This window comes from Aspergillus udagawae (assembly GCF_001078395.1).
Source record: "Aspergillus udagawae IFM 46973 DNA, scaffold_5, whole genome shotgun sequence".
NCBI lineage: Eukaryota > Fungi > Ascomycota > Eurotiomycetes > Eurotiales > Aspergillaceae > Aspergillus > Aspergillus udagawae.
Window position 1 is genome coordinate 404,673 of NW_025091268.1, and position 17,788 is coordinate 422,460.

Genomic DNA, 17,788 nt, shown 5'->3' on the forward strand with positions numbered 1-17,788 from the left:
ATAGTAAGGAATATTCCCTTTAGTAAGCTAGGAGATTGCTCCTTTGTGGCTCTATCTCTAAGCTGCATAAAGCCTGAGTATTAGTACCTGTTACTAGCAGATGAGCTGCCCTTAACACTTTTTAGCATTAGCGCCATTCTTAAATAGGTCATGTCAAGGGCAATATGGGAATCTGAAAAGTAATGGACGAAATGGTTAGTATCCTTCTATCTCGGGTAAAAGACAGAAAGCTAATATTAAGAGTTTAGTCTATATTTCCCAAAGTGACAATGGAAGTGCCGAACTGTCAGATATGCAGATAACTTACCCTTCACTGGGCATAAACTTGCATGCTAGGTCAAGAGGTCAAGAGCAGCCTCCGTGAACCGGACGAGGCCTAGAATGCTTGAGAAGCCCGAATTGTCTGATACATGGACGAAGACATGACTACATGGAACCAACCCCTGTGAAAACACCTTCCTATATGGAAGCCGGTCATTGCCGTGTAATAACTTATCTTGATAATCATGTCGTCTTCAGACTCACTGTTGTTTGCTGGCATGGAGATTGATCCCACAGTCTCCCTGAGTCAGATGAGGATATTGCTAAGAAGTATAAGTTGCCTGAAATAGCGGAGTTGCTGATGCATCTATTAAAGGGATTAGGGTACTATTAGTGATATCTATAAAGATCATCATGTAGTGAGGGGAGATATTTCCCAGAACTACTACCTCCGTATATGGTCATCCTCTCTCTCAGCTGATGCCACAGCATATACCATCAAAAGTGATATGTAGTCCCTAGACTAGAGTACATTGTCCAGACACCTTTACTAGCTAACTGTGTTGCATATAAATAGATATATTATATCTACATATAAGTCTCAGTCAATGACTGAATATCGTTTTCCAAAATATCGTAAACATCTGAAAGTTCTGAACCGTAAACAAGACAGTGGCATTGTCCTGCCAGCCTGCATGGATCTTTAACGTAACCTATTTCTTTATGTCACAAAGTGATATGGATGCATAAGTGGCCAATGCATTACTGCATGTCTCGCTAAAATAAGCATCATAAGCTCCACCCGTGAGATTTAAATGTGTTTGCCCGAATTTTAATGGAGAGGGATGGGAGGCCTAAGGATTAAGTAAGAAGTAGTAAGAAAACCGGCATATTTTGTACCAATTGTTGTAGTCAATTCAAGACATGTCTTAAGTAGTGTCTGAAATATCGACCGCTGATTGGCGATGCAATGCCCGGTGGCTCCAGAATTGCAGAAGCGATGAGGAAACTAGTCAGATTCGATCATGAACCTTGTTATCAGCATCGACAATCAGGTCATTGTTGATCCAGATCTTCCTGCCATGTCACCAGGTTACATTCTGCATCCCACTTCCACAATCTCTGCAGAAATCTAGGGTATATAAGTATGACCCATCCTTCCCCCCTCTTCCCCTCAATCATTAACACAATCCTACCATCAGAATGACCCTAGTCACTCTCCTCACCGGCCTTCTAGCCCTCACTTCCACCGCCCTCACCCAGTCCATCACACCCCCCGATGGCTGCCCCCTCCCCACCTGGACCGTAAACAACTTCCAGTGGTACAACGGCTCCCACAGCCTCGACTGCGTGCACAACCAAGCCGACATCGATGCCTACGGCTGCCTCTGCGCCGGCTCCGGCGGCTGGTGCGAACCAAACCAGGCCACCTGCAACGGCTCCTGGGTGCACCTCTGCTGGACAGGTATGCCAAACTACCATCCTTGGGGCTATGGCCCGCTCGAGACCCTGGACATCGACTTCACGGACGGCCTGCAGTGCCACGACCAGTACATCGGGTACCGGGTGCACGATATCGGCAACGGGGCGAGCAACTGCGGCTATGCGGACCGCGGGCAGGGACGTATCGTCTCGTTCTACGGGAGCTCGAATTATGAGACTTCCGTTGGGCGGATGGAGTACGTGCTTGGGGACGGGCACGCGCTAACCTGCAACAACGGGAGTAAGATTACATACTCTGGGAAGACAGAGTTTGAGCTCGAGTGTGTGCATGATGCGTTTTTCAATGCGACGTGCACGGCGGAGGCGTTTACCATTCCGGTATTGGCGTATCAGTGGGTTTCTTGATTGACTACTATGTATCAGATGGAAATGGGGAACTAGAAAATCGCATGTATGCTTGACGAAGTACGAACAGACAACAGACAGCTATCTATGAAGAACTACACTCCGAGTTGGCAATTGTACTTTGCTCGCCTTTCCCTATGCATCCACTTCAAACACCAAACTCTGCTGGTGACTCACGTATCCTCTGCTTCCGACGGCCTGCTAGTCTTCACAGTTCCTCCGGCCTTCTGCTTGGTAGCTGTATATGCCCTAAAAGCTACCTTACCGGCACTCTCCGACGCAATCGTCGGTACGAGGCTCGAATTCCCTTTGCCAAGTAATATAGCCAGCAACGGCATGAGATCCGTCCCATTGCTACCCACGAGGTAACTGACAAGCTGGGGTCTGCAGAAGAACTAACAGCCAGCGCCGAAGAGGAATTCAACCGATCGCTCGCGTACTTCCACGCAAAATTCTTCCTCGCTTCAACGCAGCCTGCTCCATCAGGGCATGGAGAATCGCCTCCGTGACGCATCAGAAGCAGACTCGTCGCGTTTGATCGCATCACCAATGCGCTGGCCCTGATGATACTAAACCCAGCGTCGAAACCAGGGACTAGGACAAGAACACTGCCGTGGTTTCTTGAATCCCCGGGCTTGCGGCATAGATCCGTGACTACGCCGGACTTGGCATGCTTGTACCTGTTTGTTTCCCACGGTCGAGCGACGGAATACTTCAGGTCCACAGTGTGCGAGATGGGTTTCAGCCACCTGCACGCGTCGACGGGCAGTAAGATGGTGTATTTCGGGTTCACCGTGCCGAATTATGTAGTCAGTATGAACTGTCAACGTACTTTGTGCGTCCTTTTGCTGCCGGTAATCCCATGACGGGAACTATGGCACCACGACGGCCTGGCATGGATAATGACATCGAAAGGGACTTGATTATGATTAACAAGTGTAGAGAAGATATAGAAGGAAGATAAGTTTTGACTGGCAGTGAGATTCTTCTCTACTGCTTTGTACTTAGGAAGCTGCAAAGGCATTCACTTTATACTCCCGATAGAATGGCGACCAGCATAACTCCAAGGCAGTGAATGCACTAATCATGGTATTCATTTCTTACACAAAATAGCCTACATGAGTCCAGCGTATGTGTCTCCCTCCTGCATTAGCTTCCGCTCTTCATTCACGTAGTCTTCGACTCTCTCCCTTTCGCCTTCCTTGGCAGGTGGATTGGCTTGTTCACCCTGCTGAGGCTGTACATCAGGCTGCTGGTCATGTTCTTCATTGTGATCTTTTTGCTCTTGTTCGTTGCCATGATGTCCGCGATGTAACATTCGGTCCATGAATCCGGCGTGGTGGGAAGTTTGTGCGTCTTCAACATCAGCGGGTCATACTATGAGCCTTGCAGTGATGGCTTACTTTCAGACATGGTTTCTAATGAGATGGCAGTTTCCTAGATGCTAGTTTTACGTAGAAAGATTGATTAGGGATTTCTTCGAAGATGGTTGTAGGAGGGAGGCGTTAGTAAGAGTATAGACGTCATCGCCAGAACAGATAATAATTTGAGTTCAGAACACTCGCAAGCCATCCACATGACCATCGATCAATAACACCTTCTCTTCCATTCCACCGAGGTATTGATCTCAAGGGTCCAGGTCTTATAGTTCACATCAATCCATTTATTTTCCCAATCGCGCAGCGATCACAATCCCCAGCAATGTCAAAAAGGCCGCAATAAACACCAGTGCAACCATCCCCCTTCTCTCTCGGCACTCGAGCTGGCGGTCGCACGTCTCGCAGTGGAAGTGTGGCTTTGTAGGGTCTACATGCGCAAGAGGAAGTGAGGACTCTTGAGGGTGAGACTCCACATCGTGACGGCAGGCGGTGTTTGCATTTTCGTCCAGGTCATTATGGGGGACAGCAGCGTATTGATGCTAAGATAGTCAGTCCGAGTGTTTATTTACACCAAGGCTTAGAGAGACGCTTACCGTCTTGGAGGATGTCGCTGTCGGTTGATTGATAGATTCCGTGTCAAATAGTTCATGGTAGGCAGGTGCTGCCTCTTCAGAAGCTTTTGGTCGACTCATATTGATCACTTGTCTGGAGCAAGATCAACTGAATAGCAGAGTATGATGTTGTATGTCTGAGGGTTGCTTGATGATGGATAGCATGATGCTGATGGTAACGTCGTAGCTTGGGGATGACCCAGACTTATTAGCACAGCCATCACGAGGCTGAGCATCGACGCTAAGTCCACGGCCTCCCTATGGGATGACATTCCTCCAAGGCTTAAATACGAGGAGTGTAATTAGAGAGAAAGCGAGGGAATTCATCCTTCGTAAGCACTAACGTCTGCATCAGCCGCAGCGGAGCCACTGATCAGACACTGACCAATCCAGTCAGTGTGCCACGATGTGGTAAGTTCCTACAGAGTACCTGTGACCAGCTAAATAATATCGAAAGCGATCGTAACGGCATCTTCGTTACTTACCGGACAGAGGATCATGAGCCTGCTGCGAGAATACGTCTACAAGGGTTCTCAACTGCTCCGATCCCTCGAATGAGGCCTTCGCCGTTAGCGCAGTACCTACAGCACAGTATCTACGGTATTGCCCTATTCAGTCAAGACTAAGGCTCCACCATGTCCGTCTTTGTAGATCATTCCTTTGACACCTGTACTTAGGCGCTTTCCATTGGTTCCATCCTGCAGCTCAGTTTGCTAGAGGATGTACCCCGTTGTACAACTACATACATAGAACATAGATGTAGTCAAAGCTCGACAGCGACGATGATTCGATCTCTGTAGCGCGAGGTAAATATTTATGCGAATATTAGACGAACTCTCGACGGATATTCCCTTCTAGGGGCCCATTTGATAGTGACTTCGCTGTCCACGAAGCCCACCCTGTTGTGTCCTTGGCTCAGCCCGTTTTGCAGAGATGGCTTGACCGAACGAAACAGAACGAAGTACTTGTCATGCCAGTCTTTGTTTGTATCAGTACGGCCCGCGCGTGAAACACCTGTACAGAGGTGTAGGCAGATTAGGCTAGCTAAACCTTGGTCCCAAATATTATTATAGGGGCAAGTAAGCAAAGTGCTGCCTTAACGATTGTTATTCCCTAGAAAGAAAAGGATGGAAGGGCCTAAGTAGTTAGATAGGGCATGCCCTGTATAATTTCATTCATCTACCTAGTATCAACCAGGGACCAGCCCATAGTGTTATGCGCCAACACTCCTAGCCTTAATGTATAGTTATCTCTTTCCTGAATGTGTTATGAGACAGCCGTTCTAGAGGGCATCCATCTCGATGAGAAGTTTCACATGAACAATTGGAAGAACGCTGCATTCTAGTGGCCAAGACATCCGGGAGCTGGCCCGGCGATCTGTTCAGCGTCAGAACCGTACTATTCGAGCCAGTCGATCACTCTCAACGAGAACCGAGATTTACTGAGGTAAATCGAAAAGGATGCAGTGCATACTAGAAGGTATGGTCACTTTCATTGCAACTGCTGATCAATATCGCCTTGCTTGCTCTTCAGCTCGTCACACATCTCCTTCAGAACTCCAGCCAACCATGCGAAGTCGCTTATTTCCAAGTACACCTGCGCGCTGAGTCGCGTCCAAAGGCAATGCCCATGGGCAAAAACTGGCACAAAAGTTCCGTACTTGTACGCGAGGGTGGTTTGGAACCAATTGATCGTAGAGGCAACCTTGTCTGCCTGTAAGACGAGGTAGGATGGTTTAACAGGCCCTGATCTTCCCTGAATAGCAATAGGTAGCTGAACAGTTGACATGCCGCAGCGTCGCAGTTGGCTTCGTACTCCTAGCTTCTGGTTGGGTTCCTGTAAGACTTCTGTGCCCAGGACAGCTGCCACAAGATCTGCGGCTTCGTTTGCTAAGGTTTCCAGGTACGTGTAAATGTGCTCTTCACCACCACAGATCTCGTTGCGGAACTTCAAGGCCGCAGGGACACAGAAATATGGTGCGTCATCATTGGTAGCAACGAACTCAAATAGGCTCTCGAACGGGGTTTTGGACGGGTCATCGCTTTTCATAATAGAAGGAGTAGTCTCAGGGGCGCCAGGGGGAGGGATATAACCCCATGACGTGGGAATTGTAGTGCGAATGAAATGCTGGTTGCGTTCAGGAACATAGAGGACGCAACAGCTGCGTGGAACAAAAAGCCATCTATGCGTTGAATTAGAAACGTCACCACTTGGGACGTCTAGGGAGGAACGAAAAATACTCACTTATGGCAGTTGCTAGTAAAAAAATCAGGCTGTAGTTTCCCCAGATCTAGCGGAATTTGGCCGATGCCATGTGCGCCGTCAATAAGACTCAGGATCCCTTCTTCCCGGCACACATCTGTTAACTTTTCAAAAGGAAAGCGCATTGCCGGCAGGCTGGATACTACGTCGAAGAGCGCAATCTTCACGTTCAATCCCTCAGCCCTTGTGTTCCTCACAACATCCAGGAATTGCTCCACTAAGTCATCATGACTGATTGGGCACCGGTATTGGACTTTCCGTGCCTGGAGGGGGGTTGACTCCGTAAGAGAGAGAATTCCCTTCTCAACAGCACCGTATATCGTTTCAAAATAAATTATTACATCACCAGATTGGAAGGGAATGTTCTGAAGGATCGTGTTTACCCCAGTGGTGGCGTTTTTAACGAAGACACACTCATGTCTGGGAACGTTGAGCATCTTGGCTATTGCTTCTCGGGATGCATCAAGAGCCTTTGGGGTCGTATAACGGATAAATGGATCCGGGCGTGCTTCAGCTTCATCTTGAAATCCTCTCAAGGCTGCTCGGACAGCGGTGGGATACGTTCCAAAGGAGCCTGAGCTATAAGGTAAATATCGTGATAACTGGGCTGAATATTTCTTTCCTACTTACCGTGGTTCAGATTTACAAAGTTGGGATCAATGAGGAAATGCTTCCGCATTGCCTCTCCAAAGGGAGTAGCGCACTTCATACTTCTTGAAGGGAATTCTATAACCTATGAAAATAATTTTCGCAGTTTCTCAGGGCTACCTTCTGTTCGCGGATTGAGGCTATTGATGGAAGGATAGTCAGGCTAGTTAGTTAATAACTATATTGAGGCTTTGTCATCTCGCGCAGAACTTTTCACTGACAATCCATGGGAACTTGCATGTGGCAAAAGTTCCGATGCAGATGCTAATTCGCCAACACTCCTGCTTTGGTTCAGTAACGCCTGGACCCACAAACGCCTTAACAATAGCTTAGATAAACTTCTGCCCAGTCAAAACGGAATAGCTCACGTTTCCCTCTCTAGGCACTCCAGAACTCAGCATACTATGCTCTGTCCTGCATTTAAAAGTGCCTAATCATGTTCCTTATCCTCTTCTCATCTGATAACTCTCGTAAATCCCGAATTTCCTGCTTTTTCATTTGATAGAAAGTCCTGAGACACTTGCTCATGGCGCCTCCCTCCCACCTTTCCAATTCACGCAAACTCTCACTGAGATCTGTTGGCATCCGCTGCGTAATTCCAAGCTCCCTCCTAGTTTGCTCATCCAGTGCGATTGGGTTGCCATTGAATTCCTGCCATATCAGTTGCTTTCCTGTCCGCAATCCTCCCAGCCCGGCATTTATGAACGCTGCCACGACCAGATACATATTCGCTGTGGCATCACAGCATCGAATTTCCCAGCGTCCCTTCGTCACTTTTCGGATTGGGAAATCTCGATTCTCAGTGCCCCAGCCAATCCAACAACCAGCTTCTGACTTTCGATCTGTGATGCGTTTATAGCTATCTTCTAACGGCATCGCCAAGGCACATAATCCGCCCAATTGACCTAGCATCCCCGCCAAGAACGCGTTTTCATCAACCTCCAAGTCCGACGTCATGGAAATATGAAAGTGTGCCCCAATACCGGTATGGACCTCCACTGGTGAAGGGTACATTGTGGCAATGATCCCGTGCTCCCAAAAGAGAGATTTGACGGCTTCTCGCGTATACACCCAGGCGTCAATCGATTCCAACGGAGATAGAGGACCAGTAGCGATTTCAAACATCCCAAGACCTGACTCTGAACAGTAGTGTAAAACTTCGATTTTTTCGCGCTGCAAAATGCGAACCACATCATCGATGATGGGCGCGCAACGATTCCGTAACCCTGTTGTGGTCCACCATGAATATAAGGTGTCATCTAGATCTTTCCCCTCGGGTGTTAAGCAACGGAATTCCACTTCGAATCCGACTCTGAATTGAACACGTGGTGCACTGGCCATGACGGAGGTTAGAAGTGTTCTCGGATCTCTTTCAAATCCAATGTTCTCTTCGGAGATGAAGCACATGACACTGGCGTGGCCTGGCGCATAGTGGCACTCGCGTAGGGAGGAGAAGTCGGGGTAGATGGAGTCGACGCCGACATGGGAACGATTTTCCATCATGCGAATGACATTTGTCGCGGTGATACATATTGGTCCTCCACAGAGAGGTGATCCTGTGGAAACCAGTTTAAGTGCGCTGGAGACGGGCACGACGCGGGCACGTAGGATGCCGGCATAGTCAATCCACTGGTATCTTATGAACTCTACTTTAGGGTGTTTGTCCAGGAATTTGACCAGTAGAGTGAGCGCTCCTTTCCCCAACCCTGCACACATTGCCACTGGCTGAGGCGACCCGCTATAGCAACAACCTATGAGGAATAACGTCGACCTCAGAAATCCGATGTCTCAATTGTATATGTAGTAGCGTAAGGGAGTGCGTCGGCAGTGGTAACTTTTGTACAATATTGCAAGGCCTGTATTCCAATGCATTCAAAAGGTATATTGAGTGGTAATAAAAGAAATTGAAATTTCAATGACCTCATCACTCGAATATTGCATATTGAGAGCACCGTCAATTGTGACAGAAAAGTGTTTAGTGGGAGACTGGACGAACGCCGAAAACAGCATTCATGGGATGTCACTGTAGTAAGATAGGGTGACATGAAGTCCGCATGCAGAGCAGGGAGCGTGGAAACCAACTAAATTGGAGATTTCGGAACGAGGTAACGTACAATCTGGTGTTGAGATGTGACAAGCAATAAGACTTTATCACCTTACAAATAGCTGTAATTGAATCACTGAAGTCCAGATGTGGCGTCATGACCTAGGTCACTGAGATCATGAAGCGGCGTGGCATCGAGTGTACATGAGAAGTACCAGAAAATTGAATGTGAAGTCTTTTGGAATTGATAAGCCTCCTCTCTTATTTTTCTACAAATGTACATTACACATGATCCTTGGTACTCCATGGTGAGCAAATATAAGTACCTTCGACGCCGCGTCTGCGACTGCCCCTGTGGTTTGTGGGATCCCACCCAACTCTACAAATTCAACTGGCTTCCTTCAGTCCAAGCATTTCCTATCTTTGATTGAAATGGATCCACCACATCCGCCAACCAATGGAAGCGGATGCTTTCAGTACACCTCGGTATCCTCTTACCAAGCTGAGAGGACGATCAACATAAGCGTGTTGTCCCATGAAGCTATATGTGACAGAATCCGCCAATCACTTGTGGAAGTAAGCAACGGCCTAGTTGCAGATAAAATACATTTCACCTACACCTGTGGCCAGCACGTGTCCGCTGTCCGCAGTCAAGTAGAGAATGCATTATTGGACACACTCGCAAGCCCGTACCGATGGGCGGTTCGTCCATATTGGGTACAAGATAATGAGCCAGTACTCATTTTGCTACCCACTCGCCAATATAATACGCACAAAGCATCCTTCAACGGTCTTCTGAGCGCGATATCAGACATGGAGTGCTCAGTACCTACTGCGGACACTTTGTACCGACTCGCAAACGAGCTCGACAATCGATCGCTTCGCAGTATTCTGCCCGAAAAAGCAAGTATCATCGAGAAAAAGCTGACGTCGATCGCCCACAGCAACAGCCTTTTGCTGGCCACTCTAGCTGCGGAGATCTTGACGTACCAAGGGACTCCAACGTTGCCGATCAAAGCTGTCATGAAATTGCAACAAAGAGCTGGTGGTTCTGTCGACCTCAATGGGTACCCTAGGCATGCCGCCGCGACCTTCGAAAAGCGCATCAAGGTGGATGACTACAATTTCTTCGAGCTAGTCCACCCCGCTTACTTCCGCCAAACTGTGGCTCTGGCGCACTTAGTGACCAAATTTATCAAGAATCCTTGTGCTCGGGCCATCGATGTCGGTCCTGGTCCAGGCACCAATCTTCTCGCATTCCTAGAACTACTCCCACAGACGGAGGTTCTGGCAGTCGAACCCAGTGATATTGCATTCCAATACCTTACAGATCATTTCAAAGGTGAAACGAACATTACATGTGTACGGGAAGACTTCCTGTGTGTGCCGGTGGAATCGGAAGAAGTCGATTATATCATGTCAACGGGGGCGTCCCACCACTTTTACACTGACGGATTCCTTCAACGCAGTGCACAGTGGCTACGACCGGGAGGCTATTGGTTCATTGCGGATGAGATGATTTCACCCTTCGAAACCCGTAAAGAACGACATCTCAATCTTCTACGCCACCATCTTGCGTACATGGTTCCCCTATGTTTTCCCTGGCCCGCTAGGGATGTCGATCCCCGAACACTCCCAGAGCGGGAATTTGTGGACGATTTCAATAACACTGTCCCGCTGGCCAAGTTCTTTGCGGATACTGGCAGAGTTGACGAGGCGGAAAGTCTCTGTCGTGAATTACTGTCCCGAGCGGAGCGACATGGATTCACAACCAAAGTGTCTGACCCACACCTTGCGTTCTGGCGACTGCAGTGGCTCGAATTGCAAGCTCTAGTAGCAGGGCTCGATTATGATGTGGAACAAAAAACATATCCGCGGCACTTCATCAAGATGGCAGAGGGTGCAGGGCTTAAATGTGTTGCTCATCAACGAGTCTATGGCACCGTGGGATTAACGGATGACTGTGCTGGAACACATGTTATGGCTTTCCGAAAGGCATGAACGGGAGCCAGGTAATGAATTGTCAGAACCCAAATCGACTGAGAATACTTCTCCTTCTCAAGGCTAGTTTCGCAGGGCAGTAGTAGCCGTTATCGTATAGTTTGGCCACTCTCAGTACGATGGGGTTCCTGTGTAGCATCTTACCTCCCCTTAGAATACAAAAAATTTATTGATTTCCTAATCTTAAAAAGAGATACGAGGAAATTGAATAGCCAATATCACATCATAGAAGAGACTACTAACATCATGAATGCCAGCTGACCAGGGCCTCGCTAAAATCATTGAAAAATTGACTTTATGCGTATCAAGTCGTCCTGGAAAAGCCATCTTCCGTTCAATGCAGAGGTAAAGGCCCGAACGTGGTCTTTGACTCGCATGTACGTGGACGTGCGTGACCGTATAGCTACGTTACATACTATGAAATGTGTATCATGCGAACTTGCTTGATGCTTGTAAAACTATCGCTGAAAAGAAAGAAAAAGGGCCAGTCTGCTTTCTGCAGCTAGTGGACTACTATGGCGATGCATCGACGTTCATTGATGGCTATTTTTGATGGCGGGGAGGCACTTCTGCGGAAGAGAACCTCAAGAAGGTCCAAGAAGTAGACATCCCCTGAATTGAGGCATGGCCGACGAACTGGCTCCTCTTTTGCGGCGGCGAAGACAGCTAATATGCACCTGACAAATCCAAAAAGGAACAGGGAGTGAGATAAATCATTATGAATGGGAAGGTCATTAAACCAAGCAACACAGTTAAGCTACTGGGCGTCATCATTAATAAAGAGATATGATGGAGATAATATGTATAATAAGTAATTAAATAAGCTACCAAAGTTACCACACAACCTTGGCTGGATCAGAATCCCAATCACCATGCCATAGATACTGTCCGACGCCAGGCTTCCGGTCAAAGAGATTGGTTGGCGTCGCATCAACAGTCGAATGCAGCATAAGAGCTTATGCCTTTCGCTTTCGATTCAGATAAAGAAAAAGCGAGATGACATAGACATGACTGGCTGGAGGACGCGCGACTACTGACGGCTTAATTTATGCACTGTGTTTACTGCGCCAACACTAAGCTATCAAGACTGGAAGTGATCTCTCAAACACAGAGGCTTGGCGTTTCTCCCAACGGTGGGTCTGCATTAACAGCGCCAACTACCTGAAACAAGTAATTGTTACGAGACTTACGAGGCCCGTAACACTTATACGACGACTGTAACGCATGGATCAAAATCACGACTATATATATATATAACCTCTTTGGGCTGTCTTCGCTATGGTCTCACTCGCGCTCCTAAATAGTTGTTGGACTCCCTTTGCTTACTGGCATCTTATACCATGTCCCAATCTATCATCTTATCTACTCTGCTATTCGTAGCAACCTTTACGTATGTGTGCCGAAAGATCCACTCGCACCGCCGTCAATATTCCGATCTGCCACAGTTAAAGCGATCAGCGGTCTTGGGGCATTTGGGAGCCCTAAATCAATTTATCAATAGTGGTGAAACCCAGAGACACATCGGTACTCGCATACAGTTCCCAACCTCGCCGCGCATGATTTTTTTTATAGCGACAGGACACTGACTCCTGAGGTAGATATTGTGTTCTCAGCGATCTATGAGCACTTGGGCAAACCTCCATTGTTCCTTCTGGATCTCTGGCCATTGGGACGGCCCATGTGTGTGGTCTGTAGCCATGAAGTCGCAGAGCAAATCTCAAGGCAGTCCAGAACGTTTCCATATAGTGTCCCAAAATCGCCCACGACAAAGGCATTTGTTGACTTGATCGGGCCAAAATCAATCATTACTGCTGAGGTATGGCGTCCTGTTTCTGTGCAATCCCTTATGTGGCGCCCCATTTAGTAATCCGTAACCCAACAGGGGGATGAGTGGCGAGACCTTCGTGCGAGACTTAATCCCGGCTTCTCAACGGGGAACTTATTGACGTTGCTACCATGTATGGTGGAAAAGACGTTACTCTTCGTCAATATACTCGACCAATACGCTGCATCCGGCCAGCATTTTATGCTGAATGAGCTGTGTACCAATTTGACCTTTGACATCATTGGTGAGACATGTACCTGGTTTTCGCGTGAGAAGGATATCTAAACTGCCGCGTTTCTTGTTAACAGGTGCGGTGACTATGGGGGTCAACTTATGTGCCCAACTTGGAGAGGATCGCCAAAGTGAAATAGTCAAAATTTTCAAAGAAATCGGCTCTACATATAACAGTCACAGGGGGATCTGGGCCGCGCCGCTAGTTTCGCTACGCCGACGAAAGCTGGCCAGCAGATTGAATGTCCTTCTTAGAGGTTTTATTTCTGAGACATTTGAAGAGGTGAAAAGAGCCTCCCAGACTAATGCGACGGCACGTCTGGGGTCGTGCAGTATCCTAACACTCATCCTGCAAGATGCAAATGAACTGACACCAGCTATCATGGATCGGACCTGTGACCAACTCAAAACTTTCCTTTTCGCGGGCCATGATACGACCAGTATTCTGCTACAGTGGGCCTTATATGAACTTAGCCGAACTCCCAGGGCAATGAATGCGATCCGGCGTGAGCTTGATTATATTTTTGGACCAGATACCTCCCCCAGCTCTGTGGGCAATATTCTGCTGTCGGAGGATGGTAAAGCCCTGCTTTCTAAGATGCAGTACACCTCCGCTGTCATTAAAGAAACACTCCGCCTCTACCCCCCATCTGGGAGCGCGCGATACTCTGAACGAGGATCGGGGCTCACATTGAGGCTGCCGAATGGGAGATTTTGCTGCGTGGACGGAATGGTCCTATATAATTGTGCGACGATCATTCAACGAGATGAGACCATGTACGGCGAGTCCAAGGACGAGTTTGCACCGGAGCGCTGGTTGCGAGATGATGAATTGAATATGCACTTGAGTCAAAACAAAGACCATGATCGTTACCGTGAGGCAAGATTTGTCGGACCACCAAGCGCCTGGCGCCCTTTTGAACGAGGTCCACGCAATTGCATTGGGCAAGAACTGGCCATGATAGAGGCTCGTCTGATCCTGGCGTCAGTGGTTCGACGGTATGACTTTGTCAAAGTGGGACTCGGGGAGATCACAATGGATGAAAATGGGCAGCCAGCTCTTAATTCTCATGACCAGTATGAGACCAAATCCAAGCTCTACAATGTAATTACCTCATTTCCTGTACCTCGACCTGCATTCGCATTTTGTTGGCTGACTTCTTGCGTCGAAGACGTTACAGGTAACAGCAAAACCCATCGATGGGATGAAAATGAAAGCGAGGCTAAGCGCAAGAGCGTCTGAGGAATATAGATAAACTGACTGTTTCGACCTCTTTAGTTGTGGGCGAACTTAGAACATTGTGATTTTGATGCAAGTGCATTCCATCAAATGTCGCCCGTGTACCCGATCTGTAACAAAACCCATGACAGCGAATACCTGAGGTCTGCGTCCAAGGTCCGGTAGATGGCCACAATCACTTTGTATCCCCAAGAGGACATCCACCAATGATTGCGTAAGTCGTGCAATAGGACACAGAAGTGAGCGAGAATGATGAGGGCAAAAGCATCCCTCTCTTGGACCAGCTGAAAGAACCGACCAGGAACGTGGAAGACCCACATAAAGACCCCTGATAGTCGATGACTTCCGGGATCGCCTAATTTCCCAAAAGGGTTTACTAGACGATCGATTGATTCTTGGTACACCTGGAATTCATGACTGGGATTCCTGTCGTAAGCCCTCGAATTTAGGTCACTCAGACAGGCAATGGCTGCAAGAGTAGAGCCAGACAACTCAGAGACGGAGTCATCTGTGTGGACGAGCGGACCTAGAACCCCACTCTTGACAGTCTCATAGATACCCACTGAGAAATTCATCATCTTTTTGACGAATACGCAAACCTGGTACAATTCATATATAGTGTCCAAGTCGGAATCTCCAACCACCAATAAGGGGGCAGCGAACGAGAACAGGATCAAGATGAGTGATAGAGAAAATGCTGCGTTGCAATCTGAACGGGTCAAGTCCTCCAGGGTGGGAGCGAAGAGCTGTAATGATTGGCTGTGATAATTCAACGCACTCTGCAGCAGATCTTCACGATCTGTAGGATTTGCTGCGGAGAGGCTGAGGTGAAGAGAGGAAAGTGCAAATATCCCACGCAGTAGGCATGGCTGCGTTAAGGATAGGTTGGGAATCACAACTTGCCAAATCCGCTCCACATCCCTGCTCCGAGATACCGATTGATACACTGCAGTTGTCCAATGTATGAGCAACCTGGAATGTTGGATATTCACCTCCTGTGCTTGATGTTCTCGCTGCAGATTTCCAGCTCGAGGTTGATCCAGGGCATTGTTGTTAAGTCTTCTGTATTCTGGAATGGATGCCTCGCCACGGCTTCCTCGGGTGTCGACCCTCCACTGCCAGGGGCCAGACGAAGCGTAATCACAGGTACTCCGTTGGCGCTCACAATTTTTGCACTTCGGTCGATGCTCATCGCACTGAGTTTGAGTAGCGTTCCGTGTTAAAACTCGAACACTCATGCAGTGAGGAATGGCCACAGCCTACTGTACCTTGACACTCCGGCGTTTACATTGTTGACACCCATGATGGGACCTAGACTGACAATGTCGTCTGGGCATTAGTAGAAGTAAATTATTTCACTCTATGGCGATAATTAACTGGTCTGCCCTCAACTTGTTTCTTAAGAACCCGCGGGAGGTCCCGATAAATAGGACTTAAGTGCCTGTCAGGCGGTGGGGCATTAATTGATTAGATAACCATACGGTCCATACCTTGGCCAGCAGAAAGACGCTTTACATATGAGCGGTTAGCAGAGAGGAAGGAGGAACAAGATGCCATATCCCCGTTCCAAACATTCACATAGTGACCGGGAGCTAGGTGAAATAAGATAGCTATCCAGCACTAGTTATTTGTCCCATGACTATGTAGCTCGCGATGGAAACCTCCGACCTATCAATTGTTTCCAATGATTCCAGGCAAATATGGTCTGAAGAAACACAAATAATTACAAAGCAGCAGGATATGAATAAGGGGCAAGTACTGAAAAAATAAAGCGGTATGCGAGTGACTTCTATTGCATCTTAAGCCATGCTAAATTAGTCGTCTCTTGGAGTAACTAAATTTAGTGTAGATTTTACAAGATTATAGCGTAATTGCGTTTCGCGGTGGGCATTTAAATGGTTGGATCGCCCACAGTTGGTTAGCTTGCCTGCAGATGTATCCACTGTTCCAGCACCTGCATAGCGCGCATACTATGAGTAGGGCACACGTGGATTGGCTGCAACCCAATTGTAATTTACAGACGTACAACTATCTGGACCTTCTTACATTTAGTTTGGTCCCTCTGGGCAGTAAAACTTGAGATACAATCCTATATTGCAACGTGCACTGGTCTTTGTAATCAAGTGTAACTAGCAAAGACTGCGGGTTGGGATAGTATCTGCCATAGGGTCTCAAGGCTGAGAGCTTCGACGGCATGTCTAATTTTCCGTTTCCTTTATCAGTCGTAGTTGAAAATCCACCGTGTCACGAACGATCTCCTCCAATCCCCGTGGCTTCAAACCAAGTCCTTCCTCTGCCTTCGTCGTGTCCACGACCCATCCTTGACCTTCGGTTTCTCCACTGAGCTTCCAGTGTACATCCGGAAATTTCTCCTTAAGTATGGCAACTATGTCGGACCAGCGAGTACCTCCAGGAGAACTGATTAAGCATCTCCCAGCCGGTACGCCGAGACTCAATGCTCTAACATGCGCCTCGGCAACATCTTGGATGTGGACAAGTGTCAAAGCAACGGGATCAGCTGGGGCCGCTCCAGTCATGATTGCACTAAACAACATGCCGCTACTGCCACCTACTTCAGCGGCAGAGGACTGAAGGATGTTCGGTCCACATACTAAAGATGGATGGATAGTTACCATATCAAAGGACGGATGATGAGTGGAAACAAAGGACTCAGCGGCTTGTAGTGCCAACAGCTTGCTGGCCTGATAGAGAACCATTGGGTGAGGGTTGGACGATGGGTCGAAGGCGGGTAGATCGGGCGAGATGGTAGTATCCCAGGCCTCCACGTGCTCGCTAATTGGATGATCTGACGAGGGGCCTCCTAGGGGCATCAAGGCTGCGATAGAAGAGGTGATGACAACCCGTTTAATGCTTGAAACCTTGGCTGCCTCGGAAAGGATAGCCGTGGTTCCGTCAACAGCACCTGGGAAGTAATCGTCCTTGTTTGTTCCGGCAGGAAGAGGAGAGGCAATATGCAAAACATAATCAACTCCATCTAGATGGCCGGAGAAGGAAGATGCTTTGGTAATATCAGGGAGGACGACAAAATCCAGCCGACTAAGATAAGGTGATAGGACGGATTTGATGCGGTCGATCTGGGCTTCTTTCCGGACGCTGAGACGAAGTCGATACCCAGCTTTGAGGGCGACTAGTGCTGTAGCACAACCAACAAACCCAGAGGCTCCGGTAACAAAGATAAGTTTTGCTGGCATAATGGCTGCGATAGAAAAGGCAAGGAACCAGGGTGATGATAACGCGACAACGTTGTATCAGAGATCGAGTGAGGTTAAGACACCCTTGACCAGACGGAGGTTGATGGTTTAAATAGCATGAGATACATGATAATATTCACGCGTCAAGAATTATACTCCATAGATCGGTCATTATCCGTGCCCAGTTACTGATAGTGCCTAGACTATGATGATTAGTGGACTTCCC

The 17,788-nt window shown here is 48.0% G+C and overlaps 9 protein-coding genes across 9 annotated transcripts; 3 read left to right on the forward strand and 6 right to left on the reverse strand.

Moving 5' to 3' along the window:
* Positions 1–1,464: 1,464 nt before the first annotated feature.
* On the forward strand, positions 1,465–2,109 carry Aud_006955 (uncharacterized protein; the record flags this gene model as incomplete). The annotated part of the gene is made up of 1 exon (XM_043291851.1): positions 1,465–2,109. One exon carries the CDS (start codon positions 1,465–1,467, stop codon positions 2,107–2,109), a length of 645 nt encoding a protein of 214 aa, XP_043147786.1.
* Positions 2,110–3,223: 1,114 nt separating this feature from the next.
* On the reverse strand, positions 3,224–3,522 carry Aud_006956 (uncharacterized protein; the record flags this gene model as incomplete). Its single annotated transcript, XM_043291852.1, has 2 exons — positions 3,224–3,465; positions 3,513–3,522. The coding sequence occupies 2 exons, from the start codon at positions 3,520–3,522 to the stop codon at positions 3,224–3,226; spliced, it is 252 nt and encodes an 83-aa protein (XP_043147787.1).
* Positions 3,523–3,772: 250 nt separating this feature from the next.
* Positions 3,773–4,180, reverse strand: Aud_006957 (uncharacterized protein; the record flags this gene model as incomplete). Its single annotated transcript, XM_043291853.1, has 2 exons — positions 3,773–4,027; positions 4,082–4,180. 2 exons carry the CDS (start codon positions 4,178–4,180, stop codon positions 3,773–3,775), a joined length of 354 nt encoding a protein of 117 aa, XP_043147788.1.
* Positions 4,181–5,590: 1,410 nt separating this feature from the next.
* Positions 5,591–7,070, reverse strand: Aud_006958 (uncharacterized protein; the record flags this gene model as incomplete). Its single annotated transcript, XM_043291854.1, has 3 exons — positions 5,591–6,281; positions 6,344–6,935; positions 6,992–7,070. 3 exons carry the CDS (start codon positions 7,068–7,070, stop codon positions 5,591–5,593), a joined length of 1,362 nt encoding a protein of 453 aa, XP_043147789.1.
* A 359-nt stretch (positions 7,071–7,429) lies between these two features.
* Positions 7,430–8,725, reverse strand: Aud_006959 (uncharacterized protein; the record flags this gene model as incomplete). The annotated part of the gene is made up of 1 exon (XM_043291855.1): positions 7,430–8,725. One exon carries the CDS (start codon positions 8,723–8,725, stop codon positions 7,430–7,432), a length of 1,296 nt encoding a protein of 431 aa, XP_043147790.1.
* A 1,023-nt stretch (positions 8,726–9,748) lies between these two features.
* On the forward strand, positions 9,749–11,054 carry Aud_006960 (class I SAM-dependent methyltransferase; the record flags this gene model as incomplete). Its single annotated transcript, XM_043291856.1, has 2 exons — positions 9,749–9,755; positions 9,778–11,054. 2 exons carry the CDS (start codon positions 9,749–9,751, stop codon positions 11,052–11,054), a joined length of 1,284 nt encoding a protein of 427 aa, XP_043147791.1.
* Positions 11,055–13,198: 2,144 nt separating this feature from the next.
* On the forward strand, positions 13,199–14,353 carry Aud_006961 (uncharacterized protein; the record flags this gene model as incomplete). Its single annotated transcript, XM_043291857.1, has 1 exon — positions 13,199–14,353. One exon carries the CDS (start codon positions 13,199–13,201, stop codon positions 14,351–14,353), a length of 1,155 nt encoding a protein of 384 aa, XP_043147792.1.
* A 985-nt stretch (positions 14,354–15,338) lies between these two features.
* Aud_006962 (uncharacterized protein) lies at positions 15,339–15,653 on the reverse strand (the record flags this gene model as incomplete). Its single annotated transcript, XM_043291858.1, has 2 exons — positions 15,339–15,546; positions 15,619–15,653. 2 exons carry the CDS (start codon positions 15,651–15,653, stop codon positions 15,339–15,341), a joined length of 243 nt encoding a protein of 80 aa, XP_043147793.1.
* An 895-nt stretch (positions 15,654–16,548) lies between these two features.
* Positions 16,549–17,562, reverse strand: Aud_006963 (uncharacterized protein; the record flags this gene model as incomplete). Its single annotated transcript, XM_043291859.1, has 1 exon — positions 16,549–17,562. The coding sequence occupies one exon, from the start codon at positions 17,560–17,562 to the stop codon at positions 16,549–16,551; it is 1,014 nt and encodes a 337-aa protein (XP_043147794.1).
* Positions 17,563–17,788: the final 226 nt, after the last annotated feature.